Source organism: Eutrigla gurnardus (genome assembly GCF_963514095.1).
Source record: "Eutrigla gurnardus genome assembly, chromosome: 6".
In the NCBI taxonomy this organism is placed as follows: domain Eukaryota; kingdom Metazoa; phylum Chordata; class Actinopteri; order Perciformes; family Triglidae; genus Eutrigla; species Eutrigla gurnardus.
Window position 1 is genome coordinate 9,740,574 of NC_139920.1, and position 26,532 is coordinate 9,767,105.

General features: G+C 42.8%; 1 protein-coding gene across 2 annotated transcripts in view; it reads right to left on the minus strand.

Annotated features, from left to right (window-relative positions):
• Positions 1 to 779: 779 nt before the first annotated feature.
• The window catches only part of tgfbr3 (transforming growth factor, beta receptor III), a 62,014-nt gene continuing 36,261 nt past the window's right edge, over positions 780 to 26,532 (minus strand). Inside the window, exons 4-17 of one of the 2 annotated variants that reach the window (XM_084010677.1) lie at positions 25,025 to 25,208; positions 22,702 to 22,864; positions 22,129 to 22,276; positions 20,004 to 20,190; positions 19,507 to 19,793; positions 18,280 to 18,435; positions 16,745 to 16,894; positions 16,106 to 16,291; positions 14,254 to 14,523; positions 13,563 to 13,683; positions 9,228 to 9,275; positions 8,401 to 8,508; positions 4,668 to 4,806; positions 780 to 4,628 (exon numbers count right to left, since the gene is read on the minus strand). In XM_084010677.1, coding sequence (XP_083866803.1) covers positions 4,688 to 4,806; positions 8,401 to 8,508; positions 9,228 to 9,275; positions 13,563 to 13,683; positions 14,254 to 14,523; positions 16,106 to 16,291; positions 16,745 to 16,894; positions 18,280 to 18,435; positions 19,507 to 19,793; positions 20,004 to 20,190; positions 22,129 to 22,276; positions 22,702 to 22,864; positions 25,025 to 25,208 — 2,127 coding nt within the window. In that variant the 3' untranslated portion in view covers positions 780 to 4,628; positions 4,668 to 4,687. Of the gene's footprint in view, positions 4,807 to 8,400; positions 8,509 to 9,227; positions 9,276 to 13,562; positions 13,684 to 14,253; positions 14,524 to 16,105; positions 16,292 to 16,744; positions 16,895 to 18,279; positions 18,436 to 19,506; positions 19,794 to 20,003; positions 20,191 to 22,128; positions 22,277 to 22,701; positions 22,865 to 25,024; positions 25,209 to 26,532 lie in introns of both variants that reach the window. The other variant, XM_084010676.1, reaches the window with a different exon arrangement.

Genomic DNA, 26,532 nt, shown 5'->3' on the forward strand with positions numbered 1-26,532 from the left:
ACGTCTCTATGAACATAATTCAAGTCATCAGGTTTAGGAGCAACGGTCTGGTCTAAATTAGTCCGGCCTCCCCAGCGTTGCTGTCCCGTCAGCTAAACAAAAAAGCACTTTTTAATTTGATCCTGTATTTGTCATGCACTATTGTCTGGGACACATGCAATCAGTGACTAAACGGATTAGCTGCAGAGTGTAAAAGCCGAACACTAAATCTGTGTCCCAGGTACCCGAAAGGGGGGATGCTGGAAATGAAAACAGTGACATCACAGCCTCCTCTGTGGCTCTTTGAGGTGCGTGAGCATTCCTCAAGAATTCAAGATTAGTCATCCGTTTGGTCGCAGCGTGAGGAGGGTTGAGGGCAGTGTGGGAAAAAGAGATGTGACATCACAAGGGTCTCAAAGGGCCGACCCAAGCTGGATTCTCCCTCATCTATGATAATCACACTCCTTACTCAGGCACGCCGCGAACAGGCGTCTCCAAGGAGCTCTAATCAAAAACAAAGATGGAACAAATGACGGGAGGGAGGGGAGGGAGGTAAGGACTCATTGCACTCCTCTCATCTCAGCTCCCCCACAACAACAAAAAGCCTCCAGCCAGCGGTCCACACGGTCTGTATCTTGTTATGAGCTCACCAGAGACGAGTCATGACTTCACCGCAACAGAGCCAAGACCTAGCACATCATTATTACAGCTCATTGTTCCAAACCAAACCCACTCAGGAGGAATCCACACGGTTCCCCCGCTCACCTCAAGGCCAGAGAAATCACCCAACAACACGCGTGTTCATAATTAGACATTTTATTGGACATATTGGGTATACAGTTATCATGCGTATTTACAGCATATAAAAAGTTTCAAAACCGAAGGACATAATAACGCCTTACCCAAGTTTTACACATTTACAACAAAAGAAAAGGGGGGGGAAGGGAATCTTGGCACCATGCGGAAGTTCAAACTCTTCATCGTTTGCTTTGAGATTTGAAAAATTAATGTGAAACTGCAATAAAACCACGCAGGGGCCCCAAATCCTCCAGCTGCAGTAAAATCTACGAGCATTTTGAGTTCAAACATACGTCGGCACAGAAAACACGCACACACACACACACACACACACACACACACACACACCATCACACACATAAAACACAAATTACACATTCATAGAAAAACATGAGGTAGTCAAATGGTTAAAAAAATACAATCAATAACTACTATATGGATTTGTGCTCCAATTACATCTGTTGTCAGTTCAGCATTAACTACAAGTCTTATAGTGATTTACTACTATAATAACGCTCTTATTATATTGCATTTACCTATACACATTCGCGGTCATGAGAGGAGCTTTCTCCCCCAGCATGCACTGGGGCACAAGGGGGCATGGAGGACTGTTGATATTTTGAACAACAATCCTCATGAATTTTCTTTGGTTCGTTTGCGTGAAAGAATATCCCCAAATGATGTCCAATGAGAAGATTAGATCGGGAACATAACTTGAGGCTGATCCATTTCCCAGCGTGACACGGGGGGGTGGAGGAGATAATTACACCTGGGAGACGGATTCACCACGGTCGATAACAGAAACTAGGAATGTCAGAAAGCCGTAATCCCAGAATGACCGCTGATTATAGGCCACGCATTTCCACTCAGCAAGACCCCCATCTTTACTACAGGGATGCAGCGTTTGAGGGTTTGGCAGCGGGACAGATAAAACAAACGAGTTGTAAGGTTGCTCTCAAAACAAGTGGTTGTAATCCTCAATAACAATTATTCCTCAGGTGTTACTGAAAAACAAAACAACCCCTCCATTCCAACACAATACACACACACTCATTACACGTTCATTTGGGTTGATTTCACTTTACAGGGGTTCACCTCACTGTTTTGTTATATGACACTATAACTGAGGAGGACTTTTAAAAGGGAAAATGTGCCATCCTTTATGTAGATGTACACATGTAGCTGAATGGAGCAGGCAGTTGTGTGGAATTAACTCATTAACTGTGTTACAAATATAGTTTAATACTACAGCTTCTCTCCAATGATGTGACATTTGTATTTACAATATATTAATTCTGCAAGGTTCTGTAATGCGTGATTTCTTTACTTCATATGAAAATATTTGAGTAAAAACATTATCTATACAATATAGTAATCACATGATGACTATAATAATGTTTAAACAAAAGATACAGACTTGAAAACCTGCAGGTAATGCTTTTCTTTAAAAAGCATTCATATATCATAATTATTACAAATGTTTTATGACACATTCTTGAAATTAATCTTTAAAATGTCCACTGGATGTTTTCAAATGTATGTGTATATAATAATAATTATTATTATTATTATTTTATTTTCATCAGTTAACGTGTCACAAAACACGAGGCTTTTATGAACAGCACAAATCACCCACAGACGTGTGTTATGAGCACAAACACAATTCACAGTACTTACACACATAGAAGACAATAAATTTCTCTTGGTAAATATATTCCAAAATATAATTTTATACACAAATATATATATTTAGACTCTGTTCCCTCTGTAGAAAGCTTTACACATGTTTACATAAGAAAGTAAAAAGAAAGCAAAAGCTTTGAGATCATATACATTCTGTTTTTCTTATTGTGGTTTAAAACGTTACGGGGAAAGTTCCCTTCTCAATTTCAAAAGGCAAAGTTAGTCCCACGCGGTCTGATAGAAACCTACAGCTCAAAGGAAGGCACTGCAGCAAACATTCATATTATTCTGAGACGGTGGGGAAGTCATGGAGTTGCAGGTTAAAAAAAAAAACAAACAATGGGAAAATATAAATGTAACAATGAGCTTCGGCTACAGCTTATTCAACACCCTGTCAGTGCCAAGATTTATACAAAAAGATAATAAAATCCAAACACTGTCTGGCTTTACAATGTAACACGTCTTCTCTGTCTGATAAGAGCACAATCAGCTGAGTGTGTAGAGAAATAATCATCATTTACAGCTGGGGCTGGAGTACGGAGGAACGAGCAAGAGCATGCTAGCTCAGGTTTCCAATTAAAGTAGCTGCTCGCTACCAACGTGGCTAAAGCTAGCGAGGAACACTGACAGCATTTTGATCATAAAAAAACAACTATTGTTGGTGCTCACAAATGTTACAGATACGGGATCCTTTCAGTTTGATTTGTCAGAACATTTGATTTGATTTATTGATTGCAGATATACTGAAAAGGACGGACCGTAAACTACACCAGCTATACTTGGTCATGATTTAGAAGATTTGCCTTTAAATTATAGTCTAAATTGAACACCATTAAACACCATGATTCTTATTTTGTATTTTAAAATGATAAACTGATAAACTTGGTGTAATCCAGAAGTACAAGAACAGCATTTGAACAGTCTCTGCCTCATAACATTCGAGTATTTACAATATTAACAAAAATATACAGATGTTAAAAGAATTCACTTAGTTTATATGTGATGACTGATCGCACTATGAGGTCTGTATGTGGAGTATGGAGCGAGAGCCAGAAGAAGATTAGCCTAGCTTAGCATGAAACAGGCTACGCTTCTAGTCTGCATGCTAAGCTACTGTGATTGGCTGCTGGGCCGGCTGTTGTCTTTTAGCTCTGTGTTGCAGATTCCATTTTGGCAATTGACATTTTTAGTTGTTTTGCGTTAGTTTCCAATATAATAATGGTTTTATGGTCACCGCCTACGTTATTTGTCATGACGTTCACCTCCTGTGTCAAGCTCAGTACTTAAAGCACAGACATGAGAGAGGCATCGATCTCCTGGTCTAACATTTCCTAAAGTTTTGACCTATTCCATTAACAACGACTGGTAAGCGGGAACCCATAATGCCCCTGTGAAGTTGTAACAAGTAAAACTCAGACCCCCCAGATCGACTGAAATGCATAACTACAACTGTCGTATAGAAAGCACTGATAAAATATGTTTTACCTCCCTGTGTGTTATAAATCTATTATGAGGGAAGTATGAGTACATTACAAAACGTGGCATTTTATCAGCATGTCTTTCACATTTTTCTTTCACATTTTTTGGCGTTTACTCTTCTGTATACATTCAATACCTACACTGTCTGGCATGTTTAAAAGGCCATTATATCTCTCTGTGTGTCAAGATGGTGACTTGCGTTCACACTGCACTTTTGTCCGCATGTTAATAGTGGTTGCGTTGCTCCTTTGCCACCTTCAGGGTTGCATGTTGTGAAGTGTTACAGTCCAGCCATTAACATCTCACTTACTAATACTGACATCACTGCCGCCAGATTGCGCTCCGCGCTGTCGGAGGACACCTGTTGTTGTTACGTACAGCCTAAATCAAAACAAGAAGCAACACTTGGTTTGGAAAGAGATGCCTGGTTTGAACTCACTTTTGTAGTTTTTTTTTTTTTTTTTATAAAATATGAGGTGAGGCTGCCAAGCTAGGTCTCACTGACTACTACAGACCAGTAACACCAGGACAGATTATTTGTTTGCACGCACTTGAAGTAGCACAAAAGGAATTTACACAAGGACCAAAGGTGTAACTGTGTTTTTTTCAAATCATGCGTTTTTCTTCCTATCACACCCCCCAAAATAGTTCCTTTCATGGAAGAAGATCAACAAACCGGTCCCTGTGAACCGCCGGGTTCTTCCTGTGCCACGGCAGGGCTTTGCCTCCCGCCGGGTTGCGTCCTGGGCTACGCCGTGCTGCTGCTGGAGCAGGGTGTGCTTTGTGTGCTGCCGATGCTGTGGGCCGCGCTGCTGTTCTCCGAGGCCGGCTGGGACTTCTGGACCTGCTGTGTGCCAGCTGTCTCACCTAGACAGAGAGAGACAGACAGAGAGAGAGAGAGAGAGAGAGAGAGGGCAGGAGGGGGAGTGGAGAGAGAGGGAAGACGGTATTGGACAAAAAGGAGAATGAAAAAATGTATATATATTACAGAATGCCAGAGGTCGGCAGGAACATGACACACTGATTTGGTTACAGCTACATTTTGCTGAATCCTCCTTTTGTGCTCCTCTGTGCTCTACAGTTGAATATCCTAGTGTTTACTATGCCTGCCACTATATAAACCTTACACTTTAGTTGACATAGATTCACACATTGTTAATCTCAAGGAGACACCATCTCGTTTTCAGTACAAACCACTGGACGTGCAAAGTCATGCAAGAAGAACTCTGGACTTCATATGCGCTAACTGTTACCATCTTCCATCATAATCTAACACAGATTCACAAAGTGTTTTTCAAACGCTGGGGACGAGAGAAACTTCTCCTTAGAGAGTCCAGAAACAACCAGCCACATCCTATCTGACAAATGGCAGTTTGAACCAAAAGAGACGAGGAGGCTTCCCGTCCATGGAGTTCATTTCTTTAGTTATCTGGATTCAATTAGCCTGGCTTTAGCAGATACAGCAGAACAAACATAAGACAGGACCTTCTGACTGGAGCTCGAACCACTGACGGGTTTATTGCTCTATGTCTAAATAAGCATTTCAATTGGTAGACTCTCAGGATCCAATGCATCAAATGAAGAGGGAAATAAAAATGCTTACATCTGTTTACAAAAACAACCCTGACAGACAATGAACAGCTTTGTAATAAAGCCAAGTCTGTGTTTAATTTGAGTGTTTGTTAAAGTTATTACTGCAGTCTATTCCCTCCTTACTTTACTTCAACCTGAAAAATGAAGAGCACACAATAAAAAGTTGTCTCTTAGATAACGGTTTTCCAATCCATAGTTTGTTTTTTTACTAAAAGTTGTGTGTGTATGTATGACAGGCATATGTGTCTCCCGGCGGTCCAACTTCCCGCTCCCTCTTTGGGGCCCCTTAGTTCTGCTAATGTTTACCAGAGCAGAGCTGCCAGCAGTCTTTCCCTCGCAGGACCAAGAGCTCTACAAAACAATGGGACTTGTATTCACCTCATCGGTCTGAAGAAACACAAAGCCTCAAGTCCAATATGATCTTTCAAGACAGGAGAGATAAATGCTGTTCTTGTGTCACAGAGACACGCTGTGTATGAAAACTCTGCATCCAGTTGTTGCAAAAGATGTCTGACTCAGGGACAATTTCCCTTCACCTCAATCACAAACACGATCTCAGTATCTATTGGCACAGTCAACGCTCCAAACATACAAAGTCTTAAACAAAGTGTCCAAACAGAAACCTCCTTCAGAGGCATGGACTGAAAAAAACACAAATGTAGGTTTCTGGCCATTGCCATCTTGGTAGTTACGACAACAGCTAATCCAACAGCCTGGCAGGAAGCCTGGTTGCTGAAACCACCTAGCTCCAAGCTACCAACCTGAATCTAGCTTGTATGCTACTCTGTGTTGCTTACCGGCTAAAGTTAACCCTGTGGACTTGTTGCTAACGTTAACCCTGTGGACTTGTTGCTTAGGTTAACCCTGTGGACTTGTTGCTAATGCTAACCCTGTGGACTTGTTGCTAACGCTAACCCTGTGGACTTGTTGCTAATGCTAACCCTGTGGACTTTTTGCTAACGCTAACCCTGTGGACTTGTTGCTAATAAATGTACAAATGTCAATCAAAAAATAATTTGCATAAGAAATTAAGAATTAGAAAAACAATTTGGTTATAACACCCGTGTATAGTAATGAATTTGACCAAGACAGACGTAACACAGGTTTCCATTTGCTAAGTAGCACTAAAGAAAAAGTGCAGCTGAGGCTGGAATGTGGTGAGTTTTGCAGGTCATAAAATAAAGTATTGAACAAACTGTAGTTTTGACCCGATAGATAGACCATAGAACATAGATTTAAATGGTAAAACATTCAAGTTAATCCATCAAATAGCAGTTGAGATAGTTTAGTTTGAAACCGAATGGAGGAACGACCAACCGACATTAGCCGCTAGCATGGCTTATAATTGTAGCACTATTGTGCAGCGTGCCATCATCATTATTTTATAATCTTGCAGCGTATGTTAGCATTTAAGTGCAGGTAACATGAGTTGATCAGCTTCTTTCACAACTTTTCATTGGTGTTATTTGATCAGAGGTGAAGAGCAGATCTCTTGGCAGCCATGACGGCAGCCCTGGCAGAACACAGACCCACTCTGCGTGCCAACATAATGAGCAAAATGTCAAATAATATATTGTGGGCTGGTTTTTAAAGCATTTACACTTCTAATTGCCTTATATGGAATGAAGCTGTAATAGAGACAAAACCTCAAATATAATGCCAATGAGTATGTATCTTAAAAAAGATTATTTCCCAAGAGACTACAAACATTGTCCTCGACCCAGAGGGGATGTACCGAAATCTGTTTTCATGTTTCATCCCTCTGTACACCAGTTTAAAATACACTCTTACATGATATTTTTGGTGGTTGTTTTAGGGGATCTACATTCTTGGGGTTTACATGGAACTGCCAATATTGCCATGTAAGGTCATTTCAGCCAAGAGAGTTTAACACGCCCACCTAAGGCCTATTTTAATAACATCAACAGAAACAATATTTTTCCAGAACTACACCTGTTTCTCTGTACATGTTTACTTCTAATATCTTTAGAAAACCAGCCGAGAAGGAAACCTGTGAAGCTTACATTTCTAAAAAGGACTCAATACCAATATTGTGATAAAGATAAGCACTAAAATCTGACAGCTGATCTTTTCTGCTACATGAACACTTGTTCCTTAAACACTAAAATATGTGACTTAATGACTGGGACAGTTTAGTTCTGAAGTGTCAGGATCTTTGCTACATTCACAAATATCATTTACTGATCACACCATTGAACACTGGCCAACTGTGAGCTTCTTCCAAACATTCAACTAAGCGTAAACTTAAACACTCACATTGTACTTTCTAAAAGCCCCGACTTCCAAACTGAAACATCCTGAGCCCGTTTATGAAAGACCAACACATCAGCGACAGGGCACCGGGTCAACGGCATGGCGGATCACCAGTCAAGCAGTGAGGCCAATGAGAACAGGGCAGCTTTATGCAACGGTGAACTGAGAGGGCTGCTGGGAGCACACTTCCTCCCAGGGGTCGGCTTGGGTCGGCAGGCTAGGGACGATGGGGAAGATCTTGGCATCTAATGGACAGATTGTGTGTCTTTTCCTGTGAGGGGCTGCTCAACCCAACAAGGGGAATTTCCAACTCGTCTCCAGCCATTGTCCTGAGAATATTCGCTGACCACCCCGCAGCTCCCAAAACACTCAAAGGCAGGAAAGAGAAGAGCCCTTGCTGCTGACCAACAGGATATATTTACAGTAGAGGAGTCAATCTGTTATTGTGAACTGGCCTCTGTCAGCAGCAGGATGTTTGGCATTCCCAGCGGCACATTTCTGGCACTGAGACACTCGGACATTCCTCTGCATCTTATCCTTTCATTAATGCAGAGGGGTGAGTTGGGGCTGCGGAGCAGCAGGTGAAGCACCTACCTGTGCGTGAGTAGATGAACCACAGGGCTCCGGTCAACAGGGCCCCGATCACAAAGGCTGCAAAGGCGATCCCCACCACTGTCGGGGTGTCCAGCACATACAGCGTTTCTGGGGAACAAAGCGGCACTCGGTTCATTCAAGGTGACTTCATGATAACTTTGAAAAGCTTTCAAGCACAAGTCTAGAGAGCCCAAACCAAAAGACACTATTAATAAATAATAACCGTAATAAATTGTGCAACGAGCTAATAATAAATGGTTAAATAATAATAATAAAATAATTAAAACTTACATCCTTTCTTTAATAATTTCAGAATGTATTGGTTCATCTTTAGCCATGTTTCCATTCAACTGTCAAGTGAATTTTAAGCAAATTATACAAGGCTGCGTCGTTTTGTCAGTATTTGGCACTCTAGGCTACACTTTACATGTGGCTGTAATCTGCCAGTAAACCGAGTATAAGAAGAAGTCGAGACTGAACTGGAAATAAAACAAGTTGACTTGGCTGATCTATGAGAGAAAAATTAGGTCTTCAGGAATTTGTTTCAAATCGGAACGTTGATTATATTAAAATCAATCAAAAATCAAAGTTAAAATCATAAGACAATATAAACCCATGAAGACGTTGAATAGCATCGATTTGACGAAGGCCAGATTCCATTTAGCGCATCAACAAAGCGAGCGTAAAAACTGCACAATTGAGGAAGTTTTCTGAAATTTTGCCGTTTTCATACAGCTAATCTAATGTGATACTTCAAAATGTGTATAAAAACACAAAAAAACATATACATGTAAAGAACAGTGAGAATAATGTAGCATGAAACTTACCGTCAACAGGAGGAACTTCTGGCTTTTCGGGTACATAGTGAGGAGTAACTGCAAAACAAAAACAAATAATGTCATTTTAATTTGTTGACCATCATACTGTATATAGGGATGCCCAGTGTACATTATTCATTTTGACCATCCAACAAGTCAGCCTGTCAGCTCCGGTTCAGAGGACCAGCAGATTACTGGTATTGTCCTGTGTTGATAAGCAACGTGAGGAATGTGAGACAGAAACCTGAACCAGGAAAATGTTGGAAGAGTGGTAGTTATTCTGTAAGTCCACAATGATGAACCCACTGCAGTATTTCAAGCCATCTGGAAGACTTTCAAAAGTGAACTTAGATGTAATGATGACTTAACAAACAATACAAAGGCGCTTGTGTACGGGAAAACTCAAGAGGCGAGCCTGGTACAGGTCCAAGACTCTGGCACAATGGGTGCTATTCTTGGACGGAACACCTTTGAGTTCTCTATTTCGCATAATGGGTGATGACAGGTCATCAGAGAGGACTTTAATTTCAGAGGGGACGATGGCCAGAGGACGTCCTCTGTGCCACCCTGCACCCCCACCACATCGCTGCAGTGTTATCGGCCCCGTGTGACTTGTGCCAGGACTGCAGAGACCAGTCAGTATTATCGGCCTGAAAACCCGGTGTGGCTTTTCAAAAAAGCCTCGATGTCAGTGGAGAACAACACTCTGTAACAAACGTGTGTCAGGTCCTCACTTTAGTTCACCATTGTAACAGAAACAGCATCTCAGAAGTTAAACTCCTGACTTATGTGTGCAGCTTTAAGCCGTAGCCAGAGTTGGAGCGGTCTGATATCTCTATGAACGTCATTGTTTATGTACGGTTTTCTTGCTATGGAATGAGAGAGCATGTTTTTGTTCAACTCTGACCTCTCCTCCCACTGATGCAGCCTGCTTGTTCATACTTATAAAGCTTATTACTGCAGGAATGAGTCCCAGAACACAGACATTTTCACTTTTTTGTCAATGGGTTTTTTGAATGGGTTCTTGGTGAGATGCCTGAACTGTGGTTAAAACGAGCCGAGGAGATTCAAACGTTTTGTTCTACGATATAAAAGACGTCAGTAAACACCCCACTAGTGATTGAAGCTTTGAAGTGTCTTTAAAACGGCTAACAAGTGGCTAAATGAGACTACAAAATGCCGAACACTAGTCCGCCTTTAGCTTTGTGGTGATGTGAAGTCACGTGACCGTGATGTTGTTCATTTATAGCCTAACGTTATCTTTTCACTCTTGGCCAAGCATCACAAATCATAAAAGTGGTTTTCTTTTCTGAAGATTATTGCTGAACAAAATGTTTAAGTATCCACAAACATTTTTTTGCCAAAGAGCTTTTTTATCTATAATCCAAAAGCCAATGGAATAATCCTCTTGGCTTTTTTGTCAGAACCAGTAACTTGCAGCTCTCTCTCAGCGGGGTCCATGAGGCCAATAGCACCACGCACAACTGATAATATACAGTTGTTTAAAGGATTCTCATCATGCTCTGTTCTCACACATCTCTCTCTCTCTTCATAATACACTCTCAGTGAATAAGGTAGAAAAATACTTTTCTTTTGTTTTAAAAAGATAGATTGTGAGTTTTAGAATACATCTCTAATATTAAGAAGAAGCCCACAGGGAAAACAAAAAGACCTCATTCGACATATATCTATCACAGAAATCATATTTAAACACTGCAGTTTCAAGCTGTCCAACAGACCCTGATATTGAAAGTTTTCTTTTGAAGCAGATTAGAATCTAGTCATTGCAGTATAAATAAACCAAACTTATTAAAGATGTTCTTGCTTTGCTCTTTGCACACTAAAAGTGAAGCAATACTGCTTGTGCTGGTGCAATAAGATAAACTACACTGCCAACCGCTCGGATAAATGATACTTTTCAACTTTTCCTGAACATTACCAGATCCAGTAAAATTTATTGTGAAGCAGTAAATCTACTTCTGATGGCAGGGCTTTTGAGGCTGTTATGTTTTTCCATGCACCATGTTGGCCACAAGTGGCCCTCTTTGATTTGTAGATCAAGTGGAGCTCTTTGGGATACTGTCCAGTGCTGAACTGTGGCCCTTGAAAAGGCTGCTTGTTTTGTTTGCCATCCTAGCATAAGAGATGCCTTTGTGTTATAAAACACGGCCTTTGAAATGGAGATTTTGTTTTTTCACTGTGTTTATTGCATATTTGTGTTTACTCGATCTGTTCCATGGAAAATAAACCCGCTGCACTGGCTGAGTGGTGAGGGCACAGCCTACTCTGGACTAGAGCTCACTCACTCATCACTGTAAGTTTCACCAATAGCTTCAGCAGCTTCTCTAACATCAACACTGCAACGATGTGCTAAACAGTGACTACATCTCTAACTCTGCCCAGCCGTGGAACCCTATGTCCAATTAAAATGTAATAAATCCACCCACGTCTGTTCAATTTGTCTGAAAGACTCCTTCACTACCGACGCCAGAGCCCGACTGAATTCTTGATGTCGATACTAGAGTATTAACATGTTTTAAAGAAAAAACAAAAAGACAACACATTTTTAAAAAGATCTTGCAAGCATTACACAGTTGGGTGTACACAATACGTAGATATGGCTGACATTAAAACAAATTCTGGGTCGTGTAAAAAAAAATGGTGGTCATTATTGTCGGTAGCTATTACTATTTAAAAATGGCGTTTGTGCCAGTTGTGCCGTTTCCTGTTCTATCGGACCAATCAGCGGTCTGCAGCGTTTTAACTTTCACCTTCTAATATCGGCTGAGCTCGCTTGGGACCTCGACTGAAGTTGTACCAAAAAAAGTACCAGTTACCAGGTAGCTGATGGAAAACCCATGGAGAGCGAGTCCAGTTGAGTCGAGCCGTGTCATTCTCTTCACATGTGGCAAGAGAGTACCAGTATTTTATTTATTTATTTTTACAATTAAGCATTATTTCTTAATTGCTGCCAATTACCTTCCAGTCAACTGACTAATAGCTGTTGCTGAGCGAGATGTTTCATAGATGAAAAATAAACATGTCAGCAAGGCTGGCTCCAAGGGGCCAACTGTGGATCGGTCATCCCAAATCCCAGAAAATTGGCTTCTGCCTCCTTGGTTTGGTGTTCAGCCCCACAAGTTGTTCCTTAGTAGGAATGTTATTTAATCAGGATTAAATAATAAAAACAATCCTGGAACCGCCACGGTTTCTCAGTGATGTCTGAGGGGCCATACTATGCGTTAAACTTTATAGTTTTGTAATTTCTTGACCCATACAGTATATCCACAAATAAGCCGAGATCATGGCCAGTATCGGCCATGCTGATATATCAGTCAGGCCCCAGCTCACATGGTTAAATGATGATGATTTATATTAAAGCAATGAGTCAATGAAGTTGACTCAAACTGACCATAGGTCTCTTATTGACGTCATTGCTCAGAGGGGATGCTGATTTGAAAGGTTCTGGCAGTACAACAAGTATCGGGCACTCATGATATCACCCCATCTCAGTTTAGGTCATAATTAGTAAAATGTGACCTCAGGCCTCCCCCCCACATCTGCAGGCTGCCTCCTCCCTCCGATCACACTCACAAGCCCCGAGACTGCGCAATACAGCGAGTGAATGAATGAGCGCCTCAACAAGTGATGATCGATGGGACTTTGGGGTCTGGCTGGACTCCCAAAGCCAACGAGAGGACCTCCACTTCCCTCACGCACACACCCTCTCCCTCTCCAGTGGAAAGGGGAGGCCACAGAGAAGGCACTAAGTGAAAACAACTGGAGCTTGGTGCTGTATGACTCCTCTTTTTCCACCTCTTCCTCAGCATGGACCGATCCAGAGCAACCGAACTGGGCCTCAGTGTTTGCACACTCCCCTTTACTGGAAGCATGTCAACCACATGCCAGTACACACACACACACACACACACACACACACACACACACACTCACACACACACACACACACTCTCTCTCTTGTGTACAGATGTTACAGACACGTGCACGTAAAGGCAAAATGTGCATTCACACACACCTGCACACACAATCACACACACCGCAGTTAATGATGACCAGATGTGGGGAAGTGATGTGCAGTGTTTTGTGGTTTTGGTCTAATCTCCAAGAATCGCACTGAGCTTTCTCTGGCAGCTTCGTCCCCAGTGCTGCTTCTCCCTTTACTCCAGTTTCCTTATCACACTTTATACTCAAAACAATGCGAGTCAGAGCTTCATTCATCATGTGTAGCGCTAATACAGCCAAACTATGGACGAGAGCAACAAGAGCTTCTAGGATCTACGTGCATGTTATTCTGATTGACCTTGTAAAATTGGTTTTTTTTACCTGTTTCCTGACCAGGTCCATCCACCACGACCAGCGGCTTGGTAGACGTCTTGGTGTTCATCATCATCGCTATGATGTTGTCCAAACTAAGAGAATCGCAGGTCTCACCGGGTCGTAAGCACTGTGTGGACAGAAAGGTCACTCTGTAAAAAGGCATTAACGACCATTTTTAAAAGCACATACAAACATTCACATGTCTCAACCTCAATTAAATGTCTTCTGTCATAACTAACCCAAAGTATAAACTTGGAAATCAAACAAATGACAAACTAGTTAGCCGACACCACACCCTGATCGGAATCACAATATAACAATTAGCTTCAATGCCACAAGTCAGAAACAACTTTGTTAAGATGAAAAGAGGTAAAAAAAACAGAAAAGAAAAAGTGGAGAAAAAGCCTGCAAGAGATTGTTTGAGTTGGACAAGTAACACAGTAAGATAACAATAAAACTGTGGCTTGGATGGATGCTTATTTTATTCTGCAGCTGGATACTTGGCAAACATTGCGTTGATTCATGTTTCCTGCTTAGCTTTGGGTGCAGAGCTGATACCGAACGGCTCAGCCAGCATCAAGACGGTGCACCACTACACCAACTTAAAATCCTCTCAAACAAAAACACGGCTCTCAGTATGTACCTCAAGAGAAAATCATTGCACATGCAAAAGACAAAAGTCATATGGACTGCATACCGGCGGCCTCTGGTTGCTCTGGGATGTCTTGGAGCACAGAGACATCTCACAGTGCAGGAAAAGCAGGGACATGTTGAACTTTGAGTCGAAGGTGAAGCTGAAACTTTTCTTCTGCGCCTGTGTGTGAGGATAGTACTTGACGGAGTCGTCTGTGGGGCAGACTGTCTCAATGAGGGTGTAGTCTGAAGCCACACTGGGCTTGGAGTTGGGAGAAATGAAGCACGATACGATGGTGAAGCCCAGCTCGGGATCTGATGCGGCTGAGGTGACCTGGAGCGCGTGAGAGAGAAGCATTTATTCTTTAAACACATGGTTCACTTGTCATTTGCAATGATAAGCTGCTTTGTTTAAGTGAGACCAAGTCATGACCGATAAGTGAAATTGTTTCTTAATGACAAAGTTGAAGAGGAATGCAATACTACGCTGATAAACACGACCACCATCATTTCTGCAAGGAGGTCATCTGCGAGTGAATGAGTGTGCACCTCAGTGTCTGTCCACAGCTAATCTGGAATTAGGCTGCAGCAAACTGCATTATATTTTTTGAGTTCAGTAACGGCTGCATGCTCAAGGATCTCCCGTGGACATACCAGTATACACACTGCTGAGTACCTCACATCCTACATTTAGCCGCTGCAACGCCGACAGACACCTTGGTGTTGGAGTTCAGTTTGTAAGATTGTATGAAATGTCTTATACGACGACTTCTAACTGATTGCCTGCACACATTGCCGCTTGTTTTTGAGTTTGAATGAAGTGTATTTTACAGGGTGCATTCATTTAATCCCACAATACAGCAGTGGTTGTTGCAGAAACACCGAGGGGAGAGAGGGAGATCTGCACTCTACAAAGGGCATCCTTCTATTTTATACTGCTCTCATACTGTTGCTATTTTATAAACACATGTCGTACTGAACTGTATTGATCATCTAAATCTTAGCAAGAAAGCGCACTAATTCATCCCAAAAAATGCTTTTAAGCATCTTCCAGCTCATCGTTTTGGTTTTACAGCCACAATTTAAGCACTTGGTTCACTCCCATGAACCCACTGCACACTACCTGTGCAACACCTTTCCAGCATCAAACAGTAGACAGACAACCATAACAGACTGGCTGGTGAAGATAGTGAAGCATTTAGCAGCTAAAGAGCCAGATATTTGCCTCAGGGGTTGGTAGAAACCAGACCTGAGCTTAAAAGAGAGTGAATGCTAATGTCTGTTTGATGGGTTACGACTGTTTGCTAACACATGTATCTATTTCAACTGCAACGCATTTCGTCGAGTATTATTTCAGTTCAGATGTTCGTCATATCTTTCCATCCACAACCATCCCTTGAGCTTTCTTCTTTTGGATCGTCCGTGATGTTTCCTCATTTAAATGGTCTTGCATATGCATTCACAAAAACCCTTTGTAACCAACTGGCTCTGCGTCAGTGCTCCCAGCCAAGCACCTCCCGCTGATTTCATCATAAATCATTTTATCAAATGACCTCAGTCTAGGAGTCTGCCATCTCTTACATGATCTCCATAATCGTGTTGTGAAACAACGATTTTGAGGCATCCAGACAGGATACACAGACACATACAGGAGATACAAATAGAACGAAGGGGTGAAAGTGAGTGTGAGCTCTTTAGCCCCAACTAGACTAAATACTAATTGACCTCGTGGATGCCACACTAAGAGATCAAAGCAGGAAGAGCTAAAGTCCCAGACAGAGAGCAAACAGAGCAGGGTTCTTTCTAAAGTTTTCATTTAGCAACAAAAACACACGTTACATAAGACACTGCATTAAACTGCTAAACACACGACATGAACTCTGAAATAAATGATTCATGAGACATGCAAAGCATACCTCCACAAAGACTTGCTGCTTTTGTGAGACAGTGTAGAAGGCCTGGCGTGAAGGGTTGCTGAAGGGCCGTGTGTTGTACAAATCCATGCTAAACGTCATGTTGCTGACCGGTTGCCTTCCCGGTCCTGGTACAATCCTGGGAATTGTTGCTGAGGTTTCCTGGTTCTTTCGGTACGTGCAATTGAACTGGGAGGAGAATAAGACGAAGCCAACACAAATATCAGCACGGATCTGACATCTGATTCCCCTGCTAAGCAGTTTCCCTCTTCATGACTGCGTGTCAGTGTTTGACCACATTAATATGGATCATAAAATGGGAACATAAGAGATGCTGTATGAACAAGAACAATAAGTGGGAGATGAGGAATGGATGAGACAAAGGGAAAATAAGTCTGTATGGGGATGAAGATGGAGAAACTTTAAAATGGAAAGAGGTCAGGTTGAGTTTATAAAACAGACATCATGGAAAGATAGAGACATTGAAGGAAGAGTCTTTACGTGCACCAGGGGACTATGGGAAATGGAGTTTCATCCAACTCAACATGATTTACATAGAGATGTTGATGAGCATTGGTCTTCACTTGCCAACTTTTGCCCTGAGATAACATGCATGGACCCACAACGGCTCCACTGTCTTACCATGACGACGGACTGGTGCTCCGTGGGCTCCATAAACGTCCTCTCTAAATCCACTGGGTCTCTTGGGAACTGCACTTCTCCAGATTCCAGATCCTCGTACTCCAGCGGCCTACCACTCCCATCCTTAGTCTCGGCATGACTTATCAAAACCTGAAAGCCACAAAGGCATACATTACTCACAGCACCGAAGCAACATCAGTTAGTAAGTGGAAGGAAAACGTTCACAAAGTCCTTCCAGATCCAGTTGTGAGTAGTGTTGCTTAAATTAGGATGTTCAGTAAGCCAAAGGCACAGAGATTCAAATGTATGAGAGGAGTTGCCAAGAAAACATTCTGCAACCAATAAGTTGGATTTAAAATGTGGGAATGTCCTGTGGCTTCAGCAGTGGGACTCATCCTGGACAAAAACATGAAACATACTTTTCATTTCTCAGTAGAGCAGAAGAAAAGAGGACGCCCATCTTCAAGAAAATTCAGATTTAATGAGGTGTGAGGACAATCTCAATGACATCAACTGTGTTTTTCTTCAGGCCGAACCAAATTAGTTTGTTGACCTGCCAGTTGGTGCCACTGCTGAATGGAATCAACATGCCACAGAACAGCAGAAACAACAGCCAAAACACACTATCAACGATGTGTAGGAACCGAGACAATGAAATTAGATTTCAGAGGTCAGAGGTTAACCCTGCATCCAAGAGCAAACACAAAAGACAACCTTGGACGTGTGCCCAGGTTTTCAATCTGCATTGGACAGAAAATGTGTTGTTCCAGATTTCCCCCACAAAAGATCTCAGAAGGTTGGGGAGGAAGTGATTCATTCTTGCTTGTTAGAACAAACACGCTTCATGAATGCATTCCATAATAATGAAGACAACTGGAGATGTCAGATGTCAGTGCTGAATCCCATAAAAGACTCCCACACTGTACACCATTACATGAGAGAGTGTATTTTAATTTGGTCACATTTTTCATTTTCTATTCATCCAAAATAAAGAGGATAAAACGATTTGTGGAAAAGGCATTTAAGCCTCAAGGCTCTGAGGAGGCGTTTCATATCAGCTGTTGACATCTGATAACCGATGTTTCGAGGAAACATGTGGTCAACTTGCGATGCTCTGCTGACTGCCGATGTCTTTTCCAAGCCCACATAGCCTTGGTTATGTACCATCAGACGTTTAAAACATTTGTATTTCACTCAGAAAGAGTTTCCATCTTGTTGTTCTAGTAAAGCAATGGCTGAAAAAAACGCTGGTCGAACTGCTTGTGTTGGGATTAAGGTGATATTAGGGACTTTAATTTGTGGGTAATTAAAATGTTGCCCCAATAGCTACAGAAATGGAAGAGGACAAGGGACACACAATTAAATGAATATATTATATTACATTCTGCCAATAGATCCTCTAAATCCCACACACTGGCCCTTTAAAACACTTTCTCTGTGTTTACATTATAAACTAGGAGTTCACTTTTCATGGTTCAGGTAAAGCAGCTGTGTTGTGATGACTACTAAGATGTAATAATAGGTGCAGTACTCACAGAGTTGATGTGGAGGGCCATCGGGCTTCCCTGCATAGGATATATGGTGGTCAAGCAGCCAGTCAGAGGAGTTTCCAGCATGTAGTGGGTGGCATTGACGGTTGCTTTGCAAGCTGGGTCTTGAAGTGTGAGGTTGGCATGAGTAAAACCATTCGCCTGAGGAAATAAAAAAATGGCAACTGAATGAAGATTAAAAAAAAACTTTTCCTTTATTAACTCACTTTCAGAATAAAAAAAAAGCTAAGCGGTTACGTGAGACTTTGAGTTCCCAGGAATAAACAAATCCCACAAGGTGGTCTAGCTCCAGCCCCAGCTTATCCTAATTACAGTCAGTGCCAGTTTCCATTCTGTGATGTGGGCTGACAGAGCCAGGCCCGCATCCAGACGCCAAATGTTGGGAAACGTGCTGCTTGCTTCAGTGTCAGCCTGTGTACGAAAGGCGTTTTCATCCAAACGAAGAGAATAATGGCAACATTTCTCTTTGTCGTTACTTCTACTTCTTTTTATTTTCCTTTTATTTGACTTGAAAACCTCTCGTCTCTATTTGCTATGATTACAACACCATATCAAAGGATTTGATTTCAAAATCTAGCAATGTGGAGGTTTGTGTTGGTATTTTCTAATCACATCGGCATTCATTCAGCCCCCTAATTGGTCCTGACACTGGCATTCTTCTTGGGTGTCCTTGTGTTTATTGTTTTCTGTTTTTCATGTCACACTTTGTCACATCAAGTCGTGTCGCAAGAGCAGAGATGAAAAACACCTGAATGCATGAAAGTGATTGATCAGACCCTGAAACATTTTTCCGATATGCGACTTGAATTCATTTTAAAATCATCGATGACACTGGATTACGTTTCTTTAGTTTCGGGGGTTATTAAACATTCAATATGCGACACACTGATCTGTCGGTCTATTTCACAATCGAGGGGAGCGTTCCTCAACTGCTTCTGTGCTGTAACAATTTGTTGTTTAATTGATTAGCTGAGAAAATGTATTTATTTAATTAATTTTTTTCCCCGATAAAATACCTATAATTTGCTCTTAATACTTTTGGAAGTAAACTTTTTTTTTTGCCGGGCACTATATGTTATATTCTATTTACCAAATGTTGTCTTTCTGATTTTAAGTTCTGCTGTGTATATTTGTACGTGTGTTATACTCATTGCACATCATAAAATCAAACTCAGCTGGTACAGTATATGATCATTAGTTGTTCTCACTCACTTGCAGGCTTTTTTTATCGATGCTGACCACCATCCTCGTGTCCTCACACTGCACACTGAGGCCAACACTCAGAACGCCCTGAGGCTCCTCGGGCTCGGCGTTCTCCCAGGGCCGCTCGTCGGGGGACGAGGGCAGACGCAGGTAGGGCAGGTCGTCGGACGCCGGGGGAGGGAACAGGAAGGGCAGGCCGGAGCGTCGGGCTGTAGTTCCCGGTCTGGGGTAAGGACTGGAGTCACGCAAGATGGAGAGCTCTGGAGGCAGCATGCTCTCCAGAGGATCCACCACATCTGGAAATCACACAGTCAGAACCTCATGAGGCTGTTTTTACAGGTGAGGAAATACACAGGGCTACGACTACAAAACAATTTCAGGGTTTCTCTATTAAGACTCTAAAATCTGCATTATTGTCTTGCGTGTGGTGTTGGAGCTGGAATTTCACTGAACACAGCATTTCTACTTCTGCTTCAGTATAATTGAATGATGTTACTTCGGTTTACCTGGCTCTCTGAGTCGGATGTTGAAGTGGTTGGCCACAGGAGTGCTGGTGTACGACGTGACGGGACTGTAGCCATGCTCCCCCGCCCACTTGATCAAGGCTTGTGACCCAGATGGCAACGGTTGCTTGGGGGATTTTGACACTTGCAGTCTCTCCGTATTTGAACTGACACTCACAGTATCAGAGGCCTGTGGAAAAGAAAGCAGAGGTGTAACTTATCTTATTGTGATTTCCATTAGAGAGGAAAGAATGCATCATTTCTCAAAGACCATATCTTTACATAGGCTCCTTTAGGATCCTCAGAAACAAAAGATTGTTCTGAAAAGATGATTTACGGCGCCACAGGTATCCAACTTCAAGTACAGTCCTGCTCTCATTCTGTGTCAAGTGTGAATCATGGGTGTGAGGTCATGGGCTTGTCACCACTCAATCAGTGCTGAGGAACCGACATGTTAGTTTGCTCCAAGGATTCATGTCCCATCCTGCTGCATACCCTCCCTGCGTGAGGGATTAAACATTCGTTCTCACAGTCGTTTCCCACACATTCAACACTCTTGAGCAACGCTGTGGAGAACCCGGTTCCTGACAGAAGGAAGGCCTCGGATTTACGATGTGATCATATCACAGAAATTGTTGTCACTCTCCCAAACATTGGTTGCACAAGCTCAGCATCCTGTGTGCCACTGCTATGAAATTAAGGTCAAAATGTCAGCAGGAACATTTCTGAGCTAAAAATATAGATAGATAGTGATCAGCTTTCATATTGTGTCTATTTTTTCCACGAAGAACACCGTCTTCCTTTGTTAATGTGCTTGTACCAGACTAAATGCTGCGATGGCCGGTACTCTCAGCACGTTGCTAGGCATTATGGTCTTTGTAGTGTACAACTACTGATGCCACTGTTTGTTTTCTTTACATAACATGGAAATATTGTTAAAATACAAGCTTATAACATTGTCCACTCCATAGGACCGTGCTAAGAATGATCCTCATTCCTAACCCAAACTATTTGTTGTATGAAGTCAAAGTGTTAATTGGGTATAAAAACACACAAATCTGTTGGGAACCTCCACCGGTGATATTAGTATCAGTTTGTGCTGACGTACGTACCGCAGGCTTTGACCTGGCGTCACACACACAACCTGAGGGAGGCAGCTGTACAAACACACTGCGCCTGGCAAAACTGCAGCGTCATGGCTGCAGACGCCCTGCCGGAGTGTCAGCATTAGACGGTGGAAACAGAGAACCACATGTGCACCTCCAGTGAGATCCGTTGAGGGCGAGCAACACTGAAGTGACGGGGAACGAGAGTCCATCACTATGCCGTGAATACCAAACGTCACAAGACAAATTAGTGCACAACATTAGTGAGACTCAGCCTCAGTTTCAAAACGCTGAAGACAGATGTGGTTTAAAATTCCATCCCTGGAGCAGTTATGGCAGTCGGATGACATGATCTACAGTCAAACTATTCTCCCAAAGTGTACATAGGTGTCAAAATATTATAGCTCCTAAGGGTTGGGAGAGACTTGAGTCACAATAATGAAGATTTAATATCAAACCTGTATACTTATACTCACTGACATGTATAAAACCACATTTCTACGTAAAGGGCATTCTGAAATATTGCAGTAATTTGCCACTAAGTTTGTCTTCTGTGTGTGGCAGCAGGTCCTCACAGCTCGAAGCTTCAGAAAGAGCCCGAAGCAAGCACTGCTCATATTTCAGGTTGCGACTGATGGAAAGCAGCTTAGGCTCTATGTGCAGCTGAAGCACTGCAGTAGCCTTGGCTCTGAAAAATATGTGTGATGCCCCCACCACTCCAACTCCCGTCCCTGGTGCTTTGAATGTGATGACAAGGCCTGGAGCTGCCACAATGAAAGTTCACAGTTCCTCCGGACCCGTTATCCCCACCCTCTCCTGCAGCAGGGAACGGGCGCCAATTCAAAACACGTTCTGGTGTGACAGATTCTTTAGTCATCGGTGCAAAGTGGTGACATCTGTGTCTGCGACACGTCTTGGTGTGTGATAAGACCACATTAAATCTCAGTGGTGCAGTCCGTTAAGGGAAAGAAAGGAAGATGTTCCTGAATGGAGAGATGTTGGGTGTGGTCATGCTAGCTCACCACTACATCCAGCTTGCCGATCACACTGTGCGCCTTGATGACCCAGTTGACAGACTTGGTGCACTTAAGCACCAAGACGACGTCACGATGCAGAGGACCATCGTCGTCCAAAGGTCGTAGATCTACGATGACATCCACCTGGAAAGCACTGCACCGAGGGAGGGAGAGAACAAGATTTTAGCAAGGTTGTGTCTCCGTGGTGTTATCGGGCAGCCTGCGTCTGGCCAACTCATTAAAAAGCTGGAAGCCTTCCTAGGAAAAGACATATGAACTACAGAGCAGATAGCTGGAGTGAGATACAGTGGCGTTACCAACACATTCCCAGATTTGCAGCCTTTGTGGGCAAACAGAATTATCACTCCACAAGGGGAATGAGGAGATTATCTGGCAACCTGGACTTTTAGACACAGTTTTGAGATATCTTTCTAAAAGGAAAAACCACTAAGTGAACAGCAAACCCCACCCACCTGCCTTCATGGGAGTTTCTATCCAAAACAAAGTCTACAGAGATTAGTGAGAGCATCTTGACCTCAAAAATAAACTATGACAACATGTTTTCTTGGCTTCGCTCACCTGCTGGAGTTGGGGGCTTGCAGCTCGATGATGTGGACTTCTTGGTCTTTGTCAGGTCCAGACAGGATGCAACCCTTTGACGTCTGAGGCTCCACGTAGCCGCCCAGGTAGTTCAGAGACAGGAACTTGGTATCAATCTGGCAGGTGTCAGAAAACAGTGGATCTGAAAGTGGAGAGATGTTTGCGTTACTGGTTGGGGGTTCAGTAAGGAAATACGGCTTCTTGTTAACTCTACTGCTGGTGGGTCAGAGCACCAGGTCGGTGACAGAACAGCACCCGTGATCCGCTCCCGGGAGGAATTAAATGTCTCCGGGAGACTCCAGTACGGTGGATGTTTGCTTTGATTGACCCAGCTGCTGCAGCTGAACCACAGGCTCCTTGCTCACTTTACCACACAGCCCTGCAGCCGGTATTCCCATTGTCTCAGCACTAACTAGGCCCAGACCAGCGCTGGATGAGGTCTGGCGTGCTCCCATTGGCATGGTCTTCTTTTGTATTTGTATTTTACGTGAGAAAACTAACCAATGGTTTTCACCATAATTCTTTCATCATAACAGGACAATAATAGCCCTAAACACATTTTTATCGAACCTCCTGCTGCTTTTTCCTGCAAACTTCGCAGTTTGCTAAGAAAGTTCTTTTAGAAAATGAAAAGCACTCAACACTCAGAGAAAACACGAGACAGCTGCTTCCTTATTTGGCAAACAGAGCCTCGGACAAAGTGAGAACTGAAGGTTGGCACCTTCCTTTCCGGAGCCCTTGTGGCACTTTAAAGAGATGAGGGGAGACCTTGAGTGAGAGCCTGGTTAGGAAGCACAGTGAGGATCTGTCCGTCTTCATGAAACACTACTGACGATGTGAAGGAGTGGAAAACTACAGCTCTTTGCTTGAAGTAAACATCATGGCACTCTGGGCTTTTGCCAAGCCACAGCCCCCTAATGACACAAGCCAAGCGCTTGCAGGCTGAGCAACCACTCTGTTCTCCACGGCAACTAACAGAGACACAAGAGAGAGAGCTTATCGGGGACCGTAGTGGAGACATTACTTCTCTCCAGACGTGAGCCATGTATTTTACTGCCGTGTGGTGAGAGATGCTCATTAAAGTCAAGATGTCCTGTGTGAGAGCTGATGCATTGTGAAGTTGGACGTGCTGTCGCTTCACTTCGTGGGCCGGCCAGTGGCCAGATGCAGAATTGAAAGTCCACGGCTCAAACATGTGTGAGGTTCAACCCCCGGCTCCCGTGAGAATACAGCAGCGCTTCATCACTTCACCCACACTCCCCCCTCACCTAACTTTATGGGAACAATGTGAAGTGATGATCTATCGATAGATCATCGCTTTCACATTGTTCCAATAAATCTCCTCCTAACCTTTGATTTTTTTCCATCTGACATTTGATCAGCATATGTAAGCCCTCCAGCAGATTTGTACATTTCTTATCATATCAGTGAAAACTATGATGGTAAAAGATACAAATCATATATTTATCAGATAAGTATTGATATCAAGGTTACTAAACCACATTATCACGCATACATAATAATGAAAAAACAAAATCTAACTTCTCTAAAGACAGCATTGGACAGTTGGTCAATCAATTACAGATTACAAATGATGTTGAACAATTAGTTAACTAGATCCAGGACAGACGAGGACAGAAATAGCAGAAGATCCTGCTCCTCTGGGACACTGCAGCTTGGCTATTTTTAGCATCGTGCTTGAAAAATGAGTTTAACGATCAATTATGTGGCACTGGGGGCCTAAAGGCTTGTGACCTGCAGTCAGTCAGTTCAACTCAACAAGGCCCTTTACCCCAACCGCTCAGATCCTGGTTGTACCAGACAGCTTCCAGGTCAGACTGTGTAACGGTGTGAATGTTGAGAAAGAGAGGCTTCCCTAAAAAAATTAAACTAATAATTTAGTTGCAGATACATTTTCCATCAATTAAAAATTAAATCAACTAATTGAGCTCTGATAAAAAGACTACGAGGTGTCTCAAAAAGAAAAAGTATCCATCAAGACATTCAATTCAGCCAAAATAAATAAATAAATAGTTATATAACATATAAATAGTTTTTTATATTTGTGGGCTCCAGTAATTGTTAAGGCTGTAAGCAGCTCAGTTACCACGGGCAGCCTGTTAAACAGTGAAAGGGTGAATGCCCGTTGAGGGAAGGAGAGTCTTTTCCCAGAGTAGTGCATGTAAACCTCCTGTCAGGGTTCAAACACAATAGCTAAGTAAAGTAAGGAGCTGAAGGGGAATGGGGAGGAATGCCTCAGGGCAAAGAGCTATGTTGGGAATTTTAGGCATCTAGCTCACACCTTCTCCGACTTTGATGTAGATGTCTTGAGTCATCCTGAGCTCAGAGAAGGAGGTGACTGCCCTGTACTTCTTCTGGGCCCAGCTGAGGAGGTGCTCGTTGCCATGGGGAAGGGTCTCCTTCTGGATCTGGCAGGAGAGGGAGAAGTTTCCCGGCTGAAAGTGGACCTCTGAGCCCTCGGGTACCTTGAGGAGGGGAAAACACAAGCATTAGAGGGCAAAAGAGCTGCTGTTATCTCAGTTCTACACGATGGGATAGTAAACGATAACTGCATGTTGTCTTTTCAGTTTAAGTAATGTAGTAAAACAATGTTGGTCATGTAAAGTAAAAAAAGTATTCTGTATTTCACAGCTACACATTTCAAGAAGTCAGTGGACTCTCTGTTGAGGAGGATATGCACATAAAAGTCAACTGAAGAAGAAGAAGAAGAACCTGCAGGCGGAATGAAAAAAGGAGGAGCTCGGCCCTTCCCAAATTAAACGTGCTCTCTAAACATTGGTGAAAGCCATCCTTTACACTCAGTCCCAAAGCGTTATTTCAAAGCTTTATACAAATATGCTCTGCGTATTTTTACACATGTTCCTCTGCACAATAAGGTGTCTGGTTTCCAGTGTTTAGACAGCGTACCGCGTTTGTAGTGCGTCATCACAAATGTGTAGCGCTGCTGCTTCAAAATGGCCACGAGGGGATAACAGAGAAGACCCGACATAGACACACAGGACAAGTAGGTGGGCGCGCACACACACACACACACACACACACTCACACACACACACACACACACACACACACACTCATGAATATAAACAGTCAAAAGGGAGGGAGAAATCTTAAAAATATGGAGGGCACACGAGTGTTGATTGACAGGGAAACTGAAGAGGGACCACCCCTTTAGCACTTAATGGAGCTCGGCCCATACGCTTCATTTCAGAGGGATAAACATTCACATGTGTTGAAAAACCTACCGAACCACCAAAATGAGAAGCAAACGGTCTAGACAGCCTACCTCATTTTATCTCCGTGCTTGTTTTTCTTCCTCCCTAGGTATCCTATCTGTATGCGTGAGCTGAGACAGAGCTGGCAGGCCCAATTAAAACATCAAATCCATTTGAATCCAAGAGGAATACGTCAGACCACTTCCTTGTCGTGATGTTATGAAGTTGTCCCCAAAATGATAATGGAATAATATGCCTTTGGGGTGTTTAGGTCTTTTTAGACATAACTCTTCGAATCTCATCATGTGCAACATCTGTCTGACCTCTGGATGGTCCTCTCCATATTCCTGGCATCGTCACCAGAGGCCGTAAATACTGAGGCCTAGGAGACAAGACTCTGTCGAAGAAACCGGGTTGATTTTATTTTTAGTGTGCTCACTAAGGCGAGATGCAGCAGAGAGGAAGATGGCAGAGAGGTGGTACCCTGAGCCAGGGAGGAGGGTGTTTTGTTTACCCTTGCCAAGCTCAGCAGAGTTGATCAGTTTAATTGCAGGAATACGACCGTAATTAGTCG